The sequence below is a fragment of the Jaculus jaculus genome, chromosome 12 (genome assembly GCF_020740685.1).
Source record: "Jaculus jaculus isolate mJacJac1 chromosome 12, mJacJac1.mat.Y.cur, whole genome shotgun sequence".
NCBI lineage: Eukaryota > Metazoa > Chordata > Mammalia > Rodentia > Dipodidae > Jaculus > Jaculus jaculus.
In genome coordinates this window covers 14,910,835-14,930,293 of record NC_059113.1, presented here as the reverse complement: position 1 = coordinate 14,930,293, position 19,459 = coordinate 14,910,835, and the positions used below count along the sequence as shown (strand labels likewise).

Genomic DNA, 19,459 nt, shown 5'->3' with positions numbered 1-19,459 from the left:
GGCTGAGGTTACAGATGTATGTTGCTCCTTAGGGTGGTACTCTAGGGATCTCTCAGGCTTCCTCACAACTTCATGCTTTTACAGGAAGAGCTCTTAACAGCTGATCCATCTCTCTAGCCTACTTTTGTAGACTTTTGCTGTTGTTAAGTATAGAAAGCTAAGTAAAGTATACCAGGTCTAGCTTGATAATTTCATTATAAGGTCACTTAGGTATTCTTCATGATTTATTTATTTATTTATTTTGTCAAATTGAGCCGCTTGTTATTAAGAGAGAATGCCCTATACATTTTTAAGGCATAGCATGTAAAGCACTAATTTCCTTTGTGAAGAATACACCTTGAAATCACTCAGCAACATAATGCACACACTGTCCCTTAACTCCTCCAATCCTAATAACACAGGTAGCCATGGTGGAATATATTTCATAATTCTATTACTGTCTCTTCATTCTAAGTCTTGGTATGAGTTATTATTTCACACAAGTCACTGGTAAACAGTCTATACCTACATTTAGCTTCATTCATATTGATTGCATTTTTGAAATGTTTTCATATTGCTTAGTTGATATCTATACATTCTCCATAATGTGCATATTGATCATGCTTTCATACCCTTATTTTCCCCCAAGCCCACTATTGTATGGATATAAAAATGTAGGCCTATAGTGTTTCCAAAATAGCCAGTAGCCATATCTAGCCATTGATTAATTGATTAAAATTATGTATAATTTACATTTTTAGTTATCCAGCCATAGTAACTGCATTTTAAATGCTTGGTATCATGCAGATAGTAGCTTTCATGCAGCCCAGTAGAGACATAAAATAAATAGAATGTTTCTATCATCACAGGAAGTTCTGTTGTATGGAAATGATCTAGACTTTCAATCAAAGTAGTAGTGAATATACTTCCTACTTTTAGTTGATCATAAGGACTTTGTTTTAGGACACAAACTTTATCAAGGATCTTGGTTTTCTTTATTTGTTATGCCTTTTGCAACATAATATAGATTTTCTTACTCTTACTAAATTAACCAGAAGACTTTAAAATGAGTTTTTAATGTGGCTAGGTTTCTATAATCTTAAGTATAGGAATACTGATCAGTCAAACCCTTATGTTTGTATGGCATTTTGATTAGACACAAAATCTTAGATTTCAAACTGTTTTGTTTTAGTACTTTAAAGGAACATGGACATATGAATACATTTACTATAAATACATAAATTTACATAAGACATTCTGAAGTTTGTCTAAAGATACAAAGACTGAATATAAAGCTATGGTAATACCATGTTATTTTATTTTCCTTTTGATCTCTGTGAACAAGGCTGAGATTTTTATTGGTGTTGCATTGAATCTGTGTATGAATATACTGCTCTGGAAACTTTTTTTTGGAGGGGTGGTTTGAAGTAGGGTTTCACTCTAGTCCAGGCTGACCTGGAATTCACTATGTAGTCTCAGGGTGGCCTTGAACTCATGACGATCCTCTTACCTCTGCCTCCTGAGTGCTGGGATTAAAGGCGAGCGCCGCCATGACTAGCTTGCTGTGAAAACTTTAAGGTCAATGAGGGTCTTAAATTTGTCTCTGCAGTATACTGTAAGTTTTAGAATCAGAGTTTCTCTCTATTTTTTATGTTACCAAATTCACCTTAATGTTCTTAAAGGGAATTCTTTTGCTTTATTCTTTTTCTTTCTCTCTTCTTTTGTTTGTCCTATTGTTTTAATACTGAGGCTTTTTATTAAAGTGAAGTTAATTCCTCTCTACCATCCAAGTCTTTTTTTTTCATATTTCTTGAAATGTTTATTTTTCTAGGACTCTTATTACTTGAGTTTTCCTATTTCTATTTCTATTTCTATTTCTATTTCCTATTTCTCTATAACTTTTAACTTTTTAAGAAAATATCTTTTTTAAAAAATTATTCATTTATTTATTTATTTGAGACCAACAGACAGACAGAGAAAGAGATAGAGAGAAAGAAAGAGAGAGAGGCACATCAAGACCTCCAACCACTGCAAAAAAATCCCAGATCCATATGCTATCTTGTGCATTTGGCTTACTTGGGAACTGGGTTATAGAGCCTTGAACTGGGATCTTTAGGGTTCACAGGCAAGTGCTTAACCACTAAGCCATCTCTTCAGCACTAAAAATACCTTTACAATATTTTATTTTGTGAAGATAATTTTTATGTATACATCCTTCCAATTTGCTGACTTGTTCTTCAATTTTATTTACACTACTATTATCCATCTATTGTTATTCTTCATTTCAATTATTCAATGGGCAACTTGAATTTGCAATGTTATATGCATTTGAAAATAATTTATAAACAGAACAGTGACTTCTTCATTTTTTTCAGTGATTTGAATAGCCAAGGTATCCTTTGGATTTGAAATTCCCAATATATACACATATTTACTAACATGCTGCTGAGGCCAGAACTGAAGTAAAGGCTGGAGGTTCATCAGTTAGAGACCAGCCTGAATTACATTGCAAAATGTAAGAAAAAAAAATAATAATGATGAAAAGAAAAGAAAGAAAGCAGAGAAGAGAAGAGAATGGAAGGGAAAGAAGGGGAAAGAGAAACCAATATATGTACTCCATTTCTGTTAGCAGTGAGAACTTACTGGTGAAAGGTTGTATAATGCTCTAATTTGAGACTCTGCCATGCTCGTGGCTGGGGTTCCTTTCTGAATGGCAGTGACCTCTGTGAGGTGGAGCAAGGAGCCAATTGTCTGCCTATGTGAAGGGCACCTAGGGGCTACTAGGGCTCTGGGTAAAAGGAACAGACAAGTCTCCTAGTTTGATCAACAGCAACACCATCTTGAAGCATTTCTGGTATTAGAAGCAGGAAGAGCTATGTTCCTGATGTTCCTCAGATTTAAGTTTTAATTTATTTCAGAGAGAGAGAGAGAGAGAGAGCGCACCAGGTCTCCAGATACATGTGCCACCTCATGCATACGGCTTATGTGGGTCCTGGAAAATTAAAGCTGGGTCCTTAGGCTTTGCCAGCAAATGGCTGAACCACTGAGCCATCTCTTCAGCCCTGATTTAAAGTTTTGGACTCTGATTTTACTTTGCTTCTGTGGTTTTTCTCTCTTTGATTGTGGTGTGTTTATTTTCGCTTTATGGACACTTTGAATCTAAGTTCTGTTTACTTCTCCGGTCTGTTTATCTCTGTTCTTGAATAGCTTGGCTAACACTTCGGCACTCAGTCTTCAACATGGAGTGCTGTATGTTTTGCATTTCAAGTGTCTCATCAGACTCCTGGCTTTATGATTTCTGTACCTTTCTGTTATTTTTTTTAAGTTTTCTTAACATTTTTTTGTTTACTTTTCTAAATTTCTTAAATTTACATATGGGTAAGTGCATATGTTTAATGAAGAGCAGTGTATATACATACATAATGGTACCCCAAAATAAATAAAACCTTTTGGTTCACTGTAGTCATGATGATCTGATTGAAATATTCTAAATATACCATACCTTTTTATGACTATTATTTAACCTTGTTTCTTATTAAAATGACCTCTCCTTGTTTTCCTTTTGAGGTGTAATAAACTATTATTCAAGATGCTACCAAGAACACCCTTGACAAGCTTCTCTTGCTTTCTTCTGATAAACGTTTCCTCTGTATTCCTATCCTATCAGTCACATTTAAGCAATTTCTCTTTATTTTAGCAATTAGTTTGTCTCTATGATTATTGATATCAGCCTTTATAACTGGGCTAGATAATAGGGAAACATAGATTGATCCTTCTTCCCTTAACATCATCATAGAACATGGAGAAATTGAAAACGTTTATATTATAGAACTAAATAAAACAGTGAAATAAGGACAAAGTGCACCACATGTTAAGCCCAGAATCTTTACAAAAAACATTTCCTTAGTGGGCTTTTGAATGTTTATTACATTCTCAGGCCTGGCACTACTTAATCATGGGTAACAAAGTGGTAATGAGGGATGAGAAATGAATTTCAAGGGTGCTGTCAAATTGAAATGAAGCTTGGTGCCACATCATAATTTTCACAATATGTACATAAAATTGTTGCTGGAGATATAATGATAGAATTTCCATCCTTAGCACTACAGTATGGCAAGTGCTTTTATATGCAAGATACTTTTTCAATGGGTAGTGTGTTAATATAAAAGGAGCTAAGAGCTTGAATTGAAAGATGCGGTTTGATGGTAGAGTTCTTACCTAATATGTAGGAAGTCCTGAGTTTGATAACCAGTATTGAAAATCATTTTATGCATTAAGAGTAATTAAGTGCAGGTCCCTGTTCCAACGCTTATTGATGAAGACGTAAACCACCTACTTTGCATCTCAGTTTTCTCACATGAAAAATTGTGATATATGTTTTCCCATAGGGCTGTCAGAAAGACTGAAAGTACTAGAGAAATGTCCTAATACACTCCTGTATATTTTTAACCACTTAGCAATCTCCACAGCCCAGCTCCTACATGTATTTTGTTATTACCTTATACTATTTAGAGATTTTTTTAATACCCAAAGTTATAATTGGTTGACTTGATTTCTCTAAAAGCTTTGTGAATTTAGTGCCTATTGACTACTGCAAAAGTTCAATGTCATTGCACCCCATTGGTCTAGCACTTGATATATTGGTGCTGATGGATGTGGATTTAAGTTGAAAGGAGGACCCTGACTCAGGGTGTGAGGGTTTGTATGTAAAGTGCCCTCAGGCTCCTGTGCTTGAATACTTCATCCCCTGGTGATGGCAGTATTGGGAAAGATGGTGGAACTTTCAGGACGTAGAGCCTTGCTGGAGAAAGTGTGTCAGTGGGGGCCAGCCTTGAGGTGGTAGAGCTAATCCCCATGCGTTCTTTTTCTCTCTGCTCCCTGTCTATAAGGGTGACTATGGTTTGTTCATAACTGCCATGCCCTCCTTGCCATGATGGACTCTTTCCTCTGCCACTGTGAACCAAATTAAACCTTTTTATCTTTTATAAGTTGCTTAAGGTCAAGTATTTGTTCCCAACAATGAGAAAGTTACTGACACACAATATATGTGGCGGGGGGAGTCTACCAGCATATTAAAGTGATAATACATGATAGTCAAATAAAACCTCGCCAATGAAATATCACAAAAAAAATAAGGATGTATTCCCCCAAGTCTTCCCCCTCTTTTAATATGTGGGATCTGTACAGAGAGACTTTATCTACTGACTCTTAACATATGTGATGTTCCTGAAAACATCACTGATAAATACATATCATCTACCTGTCTAGGCCAAACACTCTCTTTTCTTTCTTGCCTTATATTTTTATACTCCCTGTACACTTTTAAAAAATTCCTTGTTTATTTTTATTCATCTATTTGAGAGTGACAGACAGAAAGAGAAAGAGGCAGATAGATAGAGAGAGAATGGGCACACCAGGGCCTCCTGCCACTGCAAAAGAACTCCAGACACATGTGCGACCTTATGCATTTGGCTTATGTGGGTCCTGGGGAATCAAGCCTCAAACTGCTCCCACTACATTTTTTTGTTTGAAAATTTTCTGTGTTAACAAGAGGCAGCTATAACAGGAATTTGAGACAATCAACTAATGCAAAGCAAATTTCTCCTTAGGAGGGTTCAGTTTTATAGTCAGTTGGCCCCATTGTTTTGGGCCCTTAATGAGGCAATAATTTATAATGGATGAATCAAAGCTGCTCACTTCATGGGTTGGGAGGCACGAAGGGGGCCAGGGTCCTACACTTAGTACCATCAGAATTCTCAGTGACCTAGCGTTCTTCCATTAGGTTTTGACTCTTAAAGGTTCCACCACTTCCCAATAGTACCATGCTCAAGACTAATGTTTATAACAAAGATCCATTCAGCATCCAAATTATAGAATCCTCTTTGGAAACCAAAACAATTATCATTTTTAATCTGTTTTATAGATGAGTAAAGATAAAGATATCCAAAGAGTTTAAATTATTTTCATGAAGCTGAAAAGTTAGTTATTGGTAATACTGGGGCTGCCAATAGTTTCATCCTGCATGTGGTGTGATGTCTTAAGAGGGAAATTTGTTTTTCTATGCTTTCTTATGTTTTTGATTCATTATTTTTCCATTACATTTTCTCTGAAATTTCTTTCTTTATTTATGTTTTCTTATTTCTTTCTTTCTTTTTCCTTTCTTTCTTCTTCTTCTTCTTTTTTTTTTTTAGCAATATGAGACCATATTTTAGCAGATGTCAATAGTAGTATAAAAGCCTCTGTAATAGTATGAAAGACTAAGGGATCTTCCTTGAAATTGAATCTTGGAGGCCCTGTGTCAGGGATGAGCACAGAAGACATGTCTCAGCAGGTCCCATGACAATCGAACAGTTTAGAGGGTCATTGTGGACGTGCATTGCCTTAAAGGGATAAATGCTCTCTGCTGACTCGTAATACTTTGTCTGTGAATTGAGGCTTTCTCTAGAAGAAACACCATGGTTTTTGCTGGCCGGCAGCTGACCTCTTCTTTCCCAGGTATTATTAGGACAGCAAGAGGAAGCTGATAACCACAGTCATATTTTCATCACTTCATTTTTCCTCTCTGAACTTCCTGAAATTTACTTTCCCATAAGAGTTACACATCTAAGATGTCAACATGAAACTGACACAGATACTTGGTGAATTGCTCCCAAAGCAACCACAGATATGCTTCTTGTTAAGAAGGGGATCTCAATAACCAGGAATTTAAAGTTAGGATACACAACAGTAGGAACAGACTATGCAAAATCATCCACCTGAAAATTTTGTCACCAAAATGTACAAGGTACAATGAACAAGGACAGAAGCAATGTTAGTGTGTACCAGATTATGGAGCCACAGAACTTATCTCCAGACATCTCAAGCAGGAACTAAATACATGAAGAGTAATTTGATTATCCTGCTTAAATAATAATGAAATCCAGTAATGAAATCCTAACAAATGCACAACAGAGATAGAACCTGAAAACCCTGTGCTAGGGGAAATGAGGCAGGCACATCAAAGGGAAATGATTATCTAGCCATATTGATAGAGATGCTTAGAATAGAAAATTCATAGAGACAGGAATTGTAATAGAGGTGTCCAGGGGAGGTGGTGTGAAGTGATTGGGAGTTACCATTTAAGAGATGAAGCTATTCTGCTTGGAAAGATGAACAACTCCCCCAAATTGATGCTGGTTATGGATGTGCAGTACCATGGGTGTAATGTCACTGAATTACACACTGAAAACTAGCTAAAATTTTATCTCTTGTAATATGTACATTCTTACCACTTTAAAAATTGTAGGGGAAAGGGCAGGCATGGTGGCAGATGCCTTTAATCCCAGCACTCGGGAAGCAGAGGTAGGAGACTCTCTGTGAGTTTGAGGCCACCATGAGACTACATAGTGAATTCCAGGTCATCCTGGGTGGGCTAGAGTGAAACCCTACCTCAAAAAATGAGACAAAACAAAATAAAATAAAATTTAAGAGCATCTAGAGTATGGAGAACCAGGCTGATGGCAATCCTACCAGAAATTCTGGTTTATGTCTAGAGTAACTAACGCAGACCACTTGTCTCATTCCTGCCACTGTCATTCAGCTGATACTGCTAACGTTAAACCACAACTTGAGCCACCGTGTCACCCTATAGGCAGGACTTCGTAAGGAACTCAGACATATCACACCGACCTCTATCACCAAAGGGAACTGTTTGTCTTTTCAAGGTTATGCTACAGGATAACACTTACTTACACACCTAATTTAAATATCTGGAAGGGGCATCTGGACAGCAGACCCTTGGCTGTGGCTACAGCCACTACAATGAAGGCTGGGAAACAAGATATGGGGTATGTGAAGGAGCTCCGTCTTTACCAGATCTCTTGTGGGTCTCCTCCATGCCTGGGAGAGTGTTAACAGAAGCAGATGTTAAAAGAGAATGTCCGTTGTTGTGGCAGATGCTTGTCATTATCCTGATTCTTGTGAATCATGGTCTTTTAATTATAATTATGCTTTGGTGGTACTAACTCTAATCAGGGCTCTATCTTGTGCTATCAGTCCTAACTTAACCAAGTGGATGGTAGATAGACACTCTTGAAAGCTGTCTGTCCACGAGCCCGATCTCTAGAAACTGAGATAATATATCTCCTAGGACTCAACTGCTTGTGCCTTCAGCCTGCCGTTAGAGACTGATGCACTGGCGTCCCCACTCATTGCTAGTGTTTACTTTGAAAGCCATCTTCCCTGCCAAAGTGAATAGTCTTAGGACTTCACTATGGGTGGTGTGGAGGTGGTCTGGACTTACAAAAGGGCCTTCTCTCAAAGCATTCAGGATAACTTCCTCTGCAGATGCCCAGAGTTTGATTTGTTACTGACTAGCTTTCTTTAGCTCACCAGAATTTCACTTACCTATATCTTCCTATATTCCTTTGCTTATTCTGCCTTTGTGTGCATTGAAATAAACTGGGTCATTGGACACCCACTTGCCTCACTTCACTTGCCACTTTGCTGGCCACTGAGTGAAGCAGGCACCCTCAGAGTAAATTTGTACATAAATATACCTCAAAGTACCCTTTCCTTTTGCTCAGCTTTGGAGAAACTTTGGCATGACAAAAGGAATTCCTTTCTACCATCTTTGTAATGCAAACCCAGTGTGCTTCCCGGCTGCCATCCTTAATGATCCAAGATGAAAATGGTCAGACTGCCATTTTTATGGTCCCAACTGAGCATGCTCAGAGGCATTGCTGTTCATCAACTTTTGGTGCAAGCCCAGCACACCCAAAATTGTTCCTGTCTGCCATTTTAACCCTTTAAACATGTGCTCCATAACCCTGTACCAAGCATGTCTCAAAAATGTGTCCCTACCTTTTCTTAAACTATGACTTTAAATGGACCATGATCAGGAATGTGGCCAGCCCCAAAGTGAATTTCTGTATCAATATTTATAGGTGCCTTGAACAAAAACTCTACAGTCTCTTAATTTGAGGCAGGAATTGCTTTAGAAATAACTCTGTGTTCCTGTTTCCCACTGCAGGTAATAAATCTTTCTCTGCTGTTTTATATCTTGGCTGTACTTGCTGGTTGTGCTTGTTTTTGGCTTTGCACTCACCAGAATGCAAACACGTTGCATCCAGTCACAGTTTCATTAAAAGGATAAAAGGGCCTGACTCTCCTGGAGGAAGCATAATGGATAATGCTTGAGGTTAAAAGTATCAACACGTATTTGAGAGGTGGTCCATTGTGACTACAATGTAGGAAAATTTAATAGAAGTTTTAATTCAAACAAACTTTTTAGAGAAAAAAAAACTCAATTCATAGCAAAACCAGCAAATTTACAGAGCAAACATGCAGTGTGTAAAATATCAAAGGAAATAAACAGAATTAGTAGACCATGTGTCCACTCACCACGAATTGCATTCCCCAGTTGCTGTCCCCATGCCTACACATAAGCTTCACCCTTTCTTGGAAAACATTTCCACTAATGTCATCTTCCTGAAGCCACCTTCCTGCCGTGAGCAGCTTGTACCTGTGGCTAGCTGACATAAGAGAATGAAGTCTTTTTTTCTTTGCCCAAACGTTGCTACATTCTAAGACTCATTCCGCATTCAGGGATGGAGTGGCGCCGGCTAACTCCTTCACTGAGGCACATTAAAGGCCTCTTCTACCTCTACTCTATCCTGCTTCCTCCCATTCCATCACGCAAACAAGATGCATATATTCCTTAATCATTCCTCTTAACCTTTGAAAATCATACCAGCTACAGCACAAGAAACTCCTGGAAGATGAATGAAGATGATGATAGATAGATAGATGATAAAGATATGACAGAAAGATAGATATATTGGTGTGTCATTGTTCATCACTGCATTAGTTTTAACAATAAGTACTTTTTAAAGCCTTCATTGCTGGAGAGGTAACAGAGGGAAAAATGATTAAATATCTTCAAATTAAGAAAGATTGACAGTATAAAACAGTAATATTGAAGATAAGCTAAAAAAATTAACCAAAAATACCAAGTGTATAAAAACCGAGAAACAAGGGCTAGGGGAAAGGCTTAGCGTTAAAACATTTGCCTGCAAAGCTTTTGCACCCTGATTCAATACCCCAGGACCGACATAAGCCAGATGCACAAGGGAGCACACGTGTCTGGAGTTCTTTTGCAGTAGCTGGAGGCCCTGGCTTGCCTATTCCCTCTTTCTCTCTGCCTCTTCCCTGCCCCCTCTAAATAAATAAATTAATTAAATAATTAATTAATTAGATTGAAAGAAATTGATAAACAAAAGTAAGAGATTTACTTTAAAATGAAAAGCCAGGCTCATAGAGATCTCAAGTAGTCAATCAGTGCTCATGAATAAAGAAAAAAAAGTGAGAAAGAAAGAAAGAAAGAAAGAAAGAAAGAAAGAAAGAAAGAAAGAAAGAAAGGAAGGAAGGAAGGAAGGAAGGAAGGAAGGAAGGAAGGAAGGAAGGAAGGAAAGAAGGAAGAAACAAAAGGAAAACAAATGAAGTGAATGAAAGCTAGTGTGGGGAAAGTAAAAGAGACTTACAATGATTATAGCCTTTTGACAAAATTAAATAATATTACCTAAACCTATCAGTATTATGTGAGCCTTTCATTCTTGTACCAGTTACCTATATCTACATAAAGAATTATCCCCAAGCACAGTATCCCTAAAAGAGACAAAACTCATTTATCATCTCACAGTTTCTGTGGCTGTAGAATCTGGGCAAATTCTAGGTGAATCTTCTACTTCAGAGGCTCTTACAGGCCACAACCAAGATGTATTGGGAGAAGAATCCGCTTCCAAATCCACTCAGTTGTTGGCAAAATCTGCTCCCTCCAGGCTGTCACCTGTGAGGCTAAGTTCTTCACTAGCTGCTGGCCAGAGGCCAGGGTCATTTCTTCACCATATGGGAGCCATTCTGAACAATGTGAATTATCCCATATTAGTAAAAGCCTTTTCCAAATTCTCTGATTGCAATCAACTAAAATTTGCTCTTTTCATATATGCATTACTTTGGACAAGGTTAAAAGCATTCCTAAAATTCACTTCTACAACAACAAACAATAACAACAACACAGAAAATGAAAAGAAAAACAGTAATTTGGTGAGGTGCCAAGAAGTATTTGAAGAAACCTCATGGTGCCTCAGTCATGGTGGGTAAGAGCATGGTTTAATCGATCAAGAAAACCAAATTCAAAAATAACTAATGAGGGCAGGTTCACCAGAATACATGAGTTGGTTTAGTGGCAGATGAGTGGAATTCCTACATGCTTAGTTATTTGCAGAAGTAGGTGAATAAGGGATCAAAATCAAAGTCAGCTCTAAGCTATCTGAATTTCTCTGCAGTTGCAGCTGCAGCTTACCTCAAATGCTGGCATTGTGCAGGAAGCTTATCACCAGAAAATGGTGCTCCTGTCTTTTTACCCAGGTTTCCCATCTCCATAAAAGACCTAGGATGCCTCTGCATCAGGGTCAGAGTGACATCATTTAGGAAACTATAAACATGTCCAAACACCACTCCCTGTGATTATATGAATTAGTTCTAGTTCCGGGCATGACAGGTGGCTAGCTGAGGAGTCCTAGGTTTAAGATTTCCAGTTAGTCAATATCAAGAGGGGGGTAGTGGGCTGGGAAGATGGTTCAATGGTGAAAGGCACTTGCTTGCAAAATCTTCTGGCCTGGGTTCAATTCCCAAGGAACCTACAGCACCAGAAAGTGGTACAAGGCCTGGAGAGTTGACTTAGTGGTTAAAACTCTTTGCTGAGAAGCCTAAGGGCCAAGATTTGATTCCCAAAGACCCACATAAACCAGATGCAAAAGGTAGTACCTGCATCTATAGTTTGTAGTGGCTGCAGGCCCTGGTATGTCCATTTTTCCCTCCCCCTCCCAAATAAATAAAATATCTTTTTAAACAAAAAAGTGGAACAAACATCTGGTATTTGTTTGTGGTGGCAAGAAGCCCTGGAGTGCATGTGCGTGCACATACACACAAACACACACAGACACACCCACAAATACACACACATATGTGCAAATAAATAATTTTAAAACCCAGAAAGGATTCAAAGATTTCTGTCTCACACAATAAATCCTGAAGAAATAAGGATATATTTAAAGGCCAGCTAGGGTGTTCTGAGAAGTTCTGATGCTTCACATTGTGGATTTAACAATTACTAAAGATGTTCCATAGAAACTCCTGCATGCAAAGAGAGGCTCCACCCACGAGTGATCTCTAAACTCCACTATTGAGAGAGAGGAATTTGTTTGTGAGGAATTTGTCTATAACTTCATGGGAAGCATGGGAAACAGGCTTCTTGTGTGCAAAGTTTCTCATGAAATGAAAAGCCTATAGAGGAATCATGATGGCAATGTGTGAAACAAGTAAGTGTAAGAAAATGTCTCCATGATAAGGGGAAAGCCGGCCCCTTGACAATGAAAAATACTGCTCTCATCATTACGCTGACTGCAACTGCAAGTGGGAGAAAACCCAACTCAAAATGCTTTGAACAAGAAGGAAAATTTATTGGTTGTACAGCAAGAAGTCCCAACAAAATGTGGGCCAAGTTCCACAGTTATTAATCTACCAGTTTGATAGCAACATTAGGGAGAACAGTTTATTCTTTTTATACTTCTGCTCAATCATGTCCAACACATCATTCTTTTCTTCAGAACACATAACAGCTGCAGCAGCACCAGGTGCCAATATCCAGAAGAAAAAAAAAATGAAATGTTTATCAAAAATCTCCCAACATACCTTCTCCCTCATCCCATTGGGCATATAAAAGAAGGGTTACCCATTCACTGACATGGAAAATAGATCATTATAACTGACTTGGATTGACAGATAATTATACAAAATAGAATCATATTTTGTAGAAATGATCATCTGGATAAAATTAGGGTTCTGAAAACAGAGAATGGAAAAGGGACGTTTGGGAGCCAATCAACAACATCTATTCTACCATCTGTCAGCTCTGCTGAGGTTGCTATGAGCGCTGTGGTTCTGGTGTTGACAAACCATCTGATTACTTTTTTAAAGCAAGCACTTGGATATTTTTCAAGCAATCACAATATTTAAATGTTGCTAATAAATTCAAAACATTTAAAAACATTATTTGGCCACATATTCTATTTAGTCCAAATAAAACAATCTGAAGTCCAAACAGGGCTTGGAGGTCACCAGTTTGTAGCCTGTGGTTTATGCTACTTTAACTAAACATTCCTCTACTTAGAATGCAAAGTTCACTTGAACCATCCCAGTAGTTAGATAATATAAATATCTATGAAAAATGTTTTTCTCAATTGTAGAAAACCCTGAAATATCACATCTAATATGTATCTCATAAGATAATGTGGAAGAGAGATATAACATATAGGACAGAGAGCGTTTATGTCATTTTCTTTCTTGCAAAAGGTCTTAATTTGACAGTTAATGTTAAACTTATCATGTTACAGTTACTCATTTAGTAATAAATGTAGAGTTTTTCTCATTGCTCCCATTTCTTGTGATTTCTGCTGTGCTCTTCTCTTTATTGGGTGCATGAATTTCTTCCTAATCAACGTGTTCAATCTATTTGTCACTATCATAATAAAAAGAGGAGGCTGGGAAAATATCAACTACTTAGAACCAGAGCTTTACATTTTACATTCTTTAGCTGCTTGTTTCTATAAGTTTGTAACATTGAAAATTATTAATACCAAGATTCTCAAACATACAACTCTCTTGAAAAATTAAACTTAATCTCTTCAATGTATAGCACAAATCAGAAAATGGATCTCTGAGTCTTAAAAACAAACAGTAGTGAGAAAGTAAGCATATTTCTCTTCCATCTAAATTGTCCAGTCTTCCAATTTGATCATTTGCTCATCAACCCTTGCTTAGCTGCCGCTTCAGACTTTCTCATTTGAGACCCTGAAAAATAGACAACACTCTTAAGTGATGAAATTTCCCTAAAGAGTTAGATAGCTAAATGCTAGGTAGATAGGTAAGTAGATATACAGATAGATGACACAGATAGATGATAGTTAGGTAAATGGATAGAATTTGAAACTATTAAGAATTTTCCAACAATTTCCTGAAATCATAATGATGTACTTGATACATCAGCACTGAATAAATAGAAAAGCCTAAAAGACCAGAAGGGAAGGGAAGTTAAGAAAACTCCCAACTATGAATACAAATGTTGATTTAAGTAATTAGCATAGTAAGAGGATGGGCGGGGGGTCCACAAGGAGTTGGAGATGTGTGTCAGTTTTACTACAACTATTCCCACTGCTTCTATGGACTTTCCTGAAGGGTCATTATACCTTTCTAGCAGAGACCCTTCCATCTCCTTTTTCTCAGTTTCTCAGTAGAAGGAAGGCATCCATGCTATACGCTTCTCCACAACCAACCATATTGTTCTCAGTGAATATCTTCTGAAACTATGTGGCTGGGAATTTTCTCTTTGACACTGGGAGAAGTACCATACTATAATGGTTTGACGAGAGATCTCTACATTAGGTGTAGAAATTGGCTTGTTTTTAAAAGAAGAGTAGGTACTACATTTGTGTCTTTACAGTAAAATTGAAAAAATAATGATAGGTCATCAGAACTGCTATTCCTACTTTTAGAAAAACTAACTTTCTTCATAAAATTATTCTTTACCTCCTCATCATTCAGTGAAATGCTACCTAACTTTCATTCTAGATACTTGGTTGATAGTCTATCTCCTTCTTTAACCACTCTCAACCAGCTCATGTTATCTTTAAAACAGACATTGGACTTATACAACAAAATATTTATTACTTATCACTAAGCCAAAAGGAAAAGGACCATTTTTCATAATAAAACTCAGTATCCATATGAATTCATATTCAGGAAGGAGACCTTACTGTTTCAATTAGCTCAGGAGACATGTGTTAGGATGTCTGGTTCGCCTCAGGAACACTGAAAAATCCCACATATCTAGAAAGACTATGCCCATGGGATTCAATTTGTGGTGGTTTGCATGTAAAATGTCCCCTTAAAGTTCATGTGATTGTGATTAAGTCCCATCCTTTATCCCAATCTAGTGGAGCCTTTGGGAGGTGGAGTCCTGCTAGAGGAGCTGTGTCCACTGGGGGTGGGCCGTAGGATGTTATAGCCAAGCCCCACACGCCACACTAAGCACATTGTCTCCACTTCTACCTCCCACTGTGGAGACGTGACACCCACCTCCCTGCGCCTGCCATGCTTCCCCCCTCCATGATGAAATGTCTCCTGGAAACTGTAAGCAAACGTAAGTCCTTTCCTTCCATAAACTGTTCCTAGTTGGGTATTTATTCCCAGCAATGAGATGGTAATTGCTACTCAAATCCCACAGAAAATCACCAATTGTCATCTGATACTTACAAGGAGACAGGAATTGGTGGTGGTGGAAAATTTGGCTTTGTGATCAGCTAGTAAGAAGAATAAAAAAAAAAAAACAAACAGTTCAGATATGCACTTGTGGATTTCCAGGAGAATTGATAACCTGAACCCATGATAATATTCTAAACTCATGCATGAATTTGATACTTTAAGTATGTACATATAAGTCCAGTGCCAATCACTATGTGACAATAATTAATATCAGAGACTCAGTTTTGTGCCTCCCACAAATTCATATGTTGAAGGCCTAACCAACTATGTGATTGTTATATTTGGGGCATTTTGGTGACTTAACTCTTAAGAGTCATAAGAGTATAGTTTCAAGATAGAATTAAATCCCTTACCGACAAACAAACAGAAAGGAGATGATCTTTGTGTTCCTTTCCTCCCTTTTCCCGACTCCTTCCATTCTGCCTCTGCCTCGCTCTGTTCATCTACCTTTACCCCTTCCTGCCCTTCTTGTTGTTATTCTCTGGCATAATCTATAGACAGAAAACAGCCCTCACCTGACCTTGGGGGGGGAGGGGTGGCTTCTAGAACCTCCAGCTGGACTTTCAAGTCTCCAGAAGAGGAGGAAATCAATGTTTATTGTTTAAGTTACCAACCCCATTTCTCTATGTTTGCTGCAGCAGCCTAGACTGGCTAAGAATGAACTCATGGGCTCCACGAAGCAAGACATACTCTTCTAGCATTAAGTTATATTTAAGAATATTGTAGTGGAGAGGTTTACATCCTAAATTTTACATTTTCAAAATATTCTGCATATATAATAATAAATGAGTAAGTATCATAATTTTTCCCAATAGATAAGTGAGCACTGGGGGTTCTGTCTTTCAGTAAGTAGCATCTCCTTGGAGCTGTAAGAGAGAAGTCGCTAACTCACAACGTAAGCTGGATGGTCACTGCCTTCTTCTGACAGGTCGGACACGTGGAGCTGCTTTGCCTGGTTCATCTAAGAAATGAAAAAGGAAGAAATAGCATTTTCCATTGAAGACACCGGGCTCTTAATCACAGCTTCTAACTAAATAGTCCTTTCAAGCCTCGAGGACTTAGAATGAGATCGTGAGACCAGACAGATCACACCATATATGCCTGACTGGTGCATCGATGGAATTTCTCCACGGTTACAAGGGAAAGTTTCCATGAGAAACATTACCACCAATATTGCATCACTGATATATTTCACCTAAAGTCTCTACATTTGTGAGGTGTGACAAGGATATTAAATGTTATGCGTATTATATATATTGTCATGCTAACATATAGCACTTATATATTGGGAAAATAGCTAACACAGTAAGTGGTTAACATATAGTAGCAAAGGAAAGAGAGAGAAAGAAGTATTTCTCCATTATTCCCTTTATCCTCTTTGTACTTCAATGAACCCTAGAAAAAGAACACTTGCAATTTACAGTTTTTCTTTGCATTGGCAAAAACAATGGAGAATTTCCTGAATATATAGGCATGGAACTTAGAATTCTTGCTCTATATTAATTATGTTAGCAGCTTTCTGGAGAAGAAATGATAGGTGTATCATAAGCATTCAAGAGGGAAAAATTACAGACTGAAGCCATGGCAAAACAGCAGTCAAAACAATTCACCTCTTGAGGCTGAATGGTCTTCACCTTCCGGGATTTAAGCTTCTGTTTTTGTGTCTTTGCATTAGTGTTGGACAGTGGCCTGTAAGTAAAAAATACATCACATAAATTGAGCAGAGCTTTCAGCATGCTATAGAGAGAGACCCATCCGAAGATTGCAACTTTCTTTGCTCACTGTGCTATGCTGTGCTCTTGACTAGGTTTCTGTCTGCACTCATCCATAATGGGGAAGATGTAGCTAATTCATGAACTTCTTGTGATTTTTAAATGAGATAATGGATAGAAAATGCCTCCCCAAAATGTCAGACATATAGTTGATAATCAAAAATTCTATATCTTGTATTCTTATAAGAAATGTGAGCATATTAAATAATGACAGCAAATGCCACTCATGTCATTGATCATGAATATAAGGAATAAATTAACGTAGATATGTAATAAAGAGAAGGCATATTTCCTGCTACGGATAATTTCCCACTAAGAGGAACACTCAGGCTCTGGTCCAAGGAGAATGTACCTATATATAAATATATTCCTGAATATTTGAAATAAAATAACTACAACTTAAAAGATATAAATAAAGCGGGGATTAAAGAGTCCCCCAGCAAGATAAAAGCTTACCTCTGTACTTTCTTCTGCCTCCTTCTTACATTGTGGTGGCGGAGTACTATAGCAAGCACCACAAATATGACTGCCAGCGGGAAAAGCACTCCAACCACCATGGAGAAATCTACAAGAGGAACACAGGAGCTTGTCTGTGATCAGGGAATTTATATCATTCTTGCCCTTTTGTTCCCCCTCTCAGTCTCTTCCTTCTTTTAAATTTTTTTGGAGACAAAACTTTGCTGTACATCCTAGGCTAGCCTTAAACGTACTGTGCAGCCCAGGTTGGACTCAAATACTTGCTATCATCCTCTGGCCTCGGCCTCCTGAGTGCTGGTATTATAAACAAGTGAAACCTTGCCCAGTTTTATTTCTCTATGTGGCATAAAGCTCATCTACCTTTTTGCCCAGTGAAACTGTCTCCCCTGGAAAATCTCTCACAGCTATCTTGCCTGATGGTTAACTTGCTTTGCTAACCTGGCTGGATTTTAGAGTCACCCTAAGAGAAACAACTCTTGGTACGTCTATGATGGCATTGCCTGAGAGGAGGGAAGACTGGGCTAGATGTGGGTTGGATGCCCAGACTGAAGAGAAGGGAGGAGATGAGCATGACCAGCTGATGAACACTAGTATTGATGTCTCTCTGCTTCCTGACTCCAGGCACAGTAAGACCGGTCACCTCACACTCCCACCACCATGCCTCCCCATGTATCCTCTCAGACTGTGCATCAAAACAAACCCACCCTTAACTTCCTCAAGTTGATTTTGTCACAGCAACAAGAAAGTAATACAGCTATTAAGCTGAAAATGTATTTGATTGTGCTTATTGTGTAGAAACACAATTTATAAAGAAGAAATATAGGAGAAGTCACAGGAAGTGTTTTATATGAGATTTGTTAACATGTCAGTAATGAAATTTATTTTTGAAGGGTGGATGCCTACAGTGACATGAAAATAAATACCCAGAGTATTTCTCACTGTGGCAACTGGAGGCAAAGGTCTCACTCTCTCATGACCCATAGGGAGACCTATCCACCTACTAAGAGCCATATCCCTCACCTACAGGAGATCAAAAGGCACAAAACAAACAGCTCAAAATACACAGAAAACCTATGCAGGCTAATTTGAGATAAACTAAATCCATAGTTCAACAAGGATCACACATTCTGAAGAAAAAGGACACAATGATATGCTCATACATGTGAACAGGACAGCCAACTTCAAAAGAACTGGAGATAATTCTGAGAATAAAAGCAAAGCACATGAAAATAATCTTAGTTACAGTCTCGGAGAGCTTCATGAAGTTATTTTACCAAGACATAAAGTTGGGTACTGTGAAAATGAAAAAAATGCCATAAGTGGCCAAGATGGCGACCGCCTAGCTGCGCTACAAATACCTGGGAAAGAAAGGCAGACCAAACGGCTGAACCTTCACCAGACCCTTACAGGAAACACCTGAACCACAAGACACTGGAGAGGGTAGGATCAAGTCTAACCTAAATCTTCTACATCTTACTTCCCTCTCTCTCCCCCGCCTCCCTTCTCTAATTCTTGTATATTAGTTATCTTTTTCCTCATTTTCTTAGTGGGCACTGACCTGTAACCCCCAGTACCTGCATGGGGCTAACATCCACAATGAGCTTTTGATCAGAGAAACCTACAAGTTTTCCTAAAAGAATGACAGATTTCTGTCTGTCAGATCACTTGATGACCACCAAAGGTCAGTGGTAAGACCCTATTGCTGAAGACTCCATATGCAGCTGACACATAAAATGGAACAGCATGGCTGGAAGCCAGGAGAGAGTCAGTCCCCAGACAGTCAGCATGTTTAGTGCCAGAAGGTGCTACATGGGCAACTGGGGGAAATGACCAATATCTGTCCAAGCAACTCATGGTCTAACCTACTTAGC

General features: G+C 38.2%; 1 protein-coding gene across 2 annotated transcripts in view; it reads right to left on the bottom strand.

The window, feature by feature from the left end:
- The window catches only part of Adamdec1 (ADAM like decysin 1), an 89,390-nt gene that overhangs the window by 31,582 nt on the left and 38,349 nt on the right, over positions 1 to 19,459 (bottom strand). Inside the window, exons 19-22 of one of the 2 annotated variants that reach the window (XM_004665816.2) lie at positions 17,568 to 17,676; positions 16,950 to 17,028; positions 16,232 to 16,300; positions 15,331 to 15,377 (exon numbers count right to left, since the gene is read on the bottom strand). In XM_004665816.2, the coding sequence (XP_004665873.2) occupies positions 15,331 to 15,377; positions 16,232 to 16,300; positions 16,950 to 17,028; positions 17,568 to 17,676 (304 nt within the window). Of the gene's footprint in view, positions 1 to 10,655; positions 10,768 to 15,330; positions 15,378 to 16,231; positions 16,301 to 16,949; positions 17,029 to 17,567; positions 17,677 to 19,459 lie in introns of those variants that run through there. The other variant, XM_012950464.2, reaches the window with a different exon arrangement.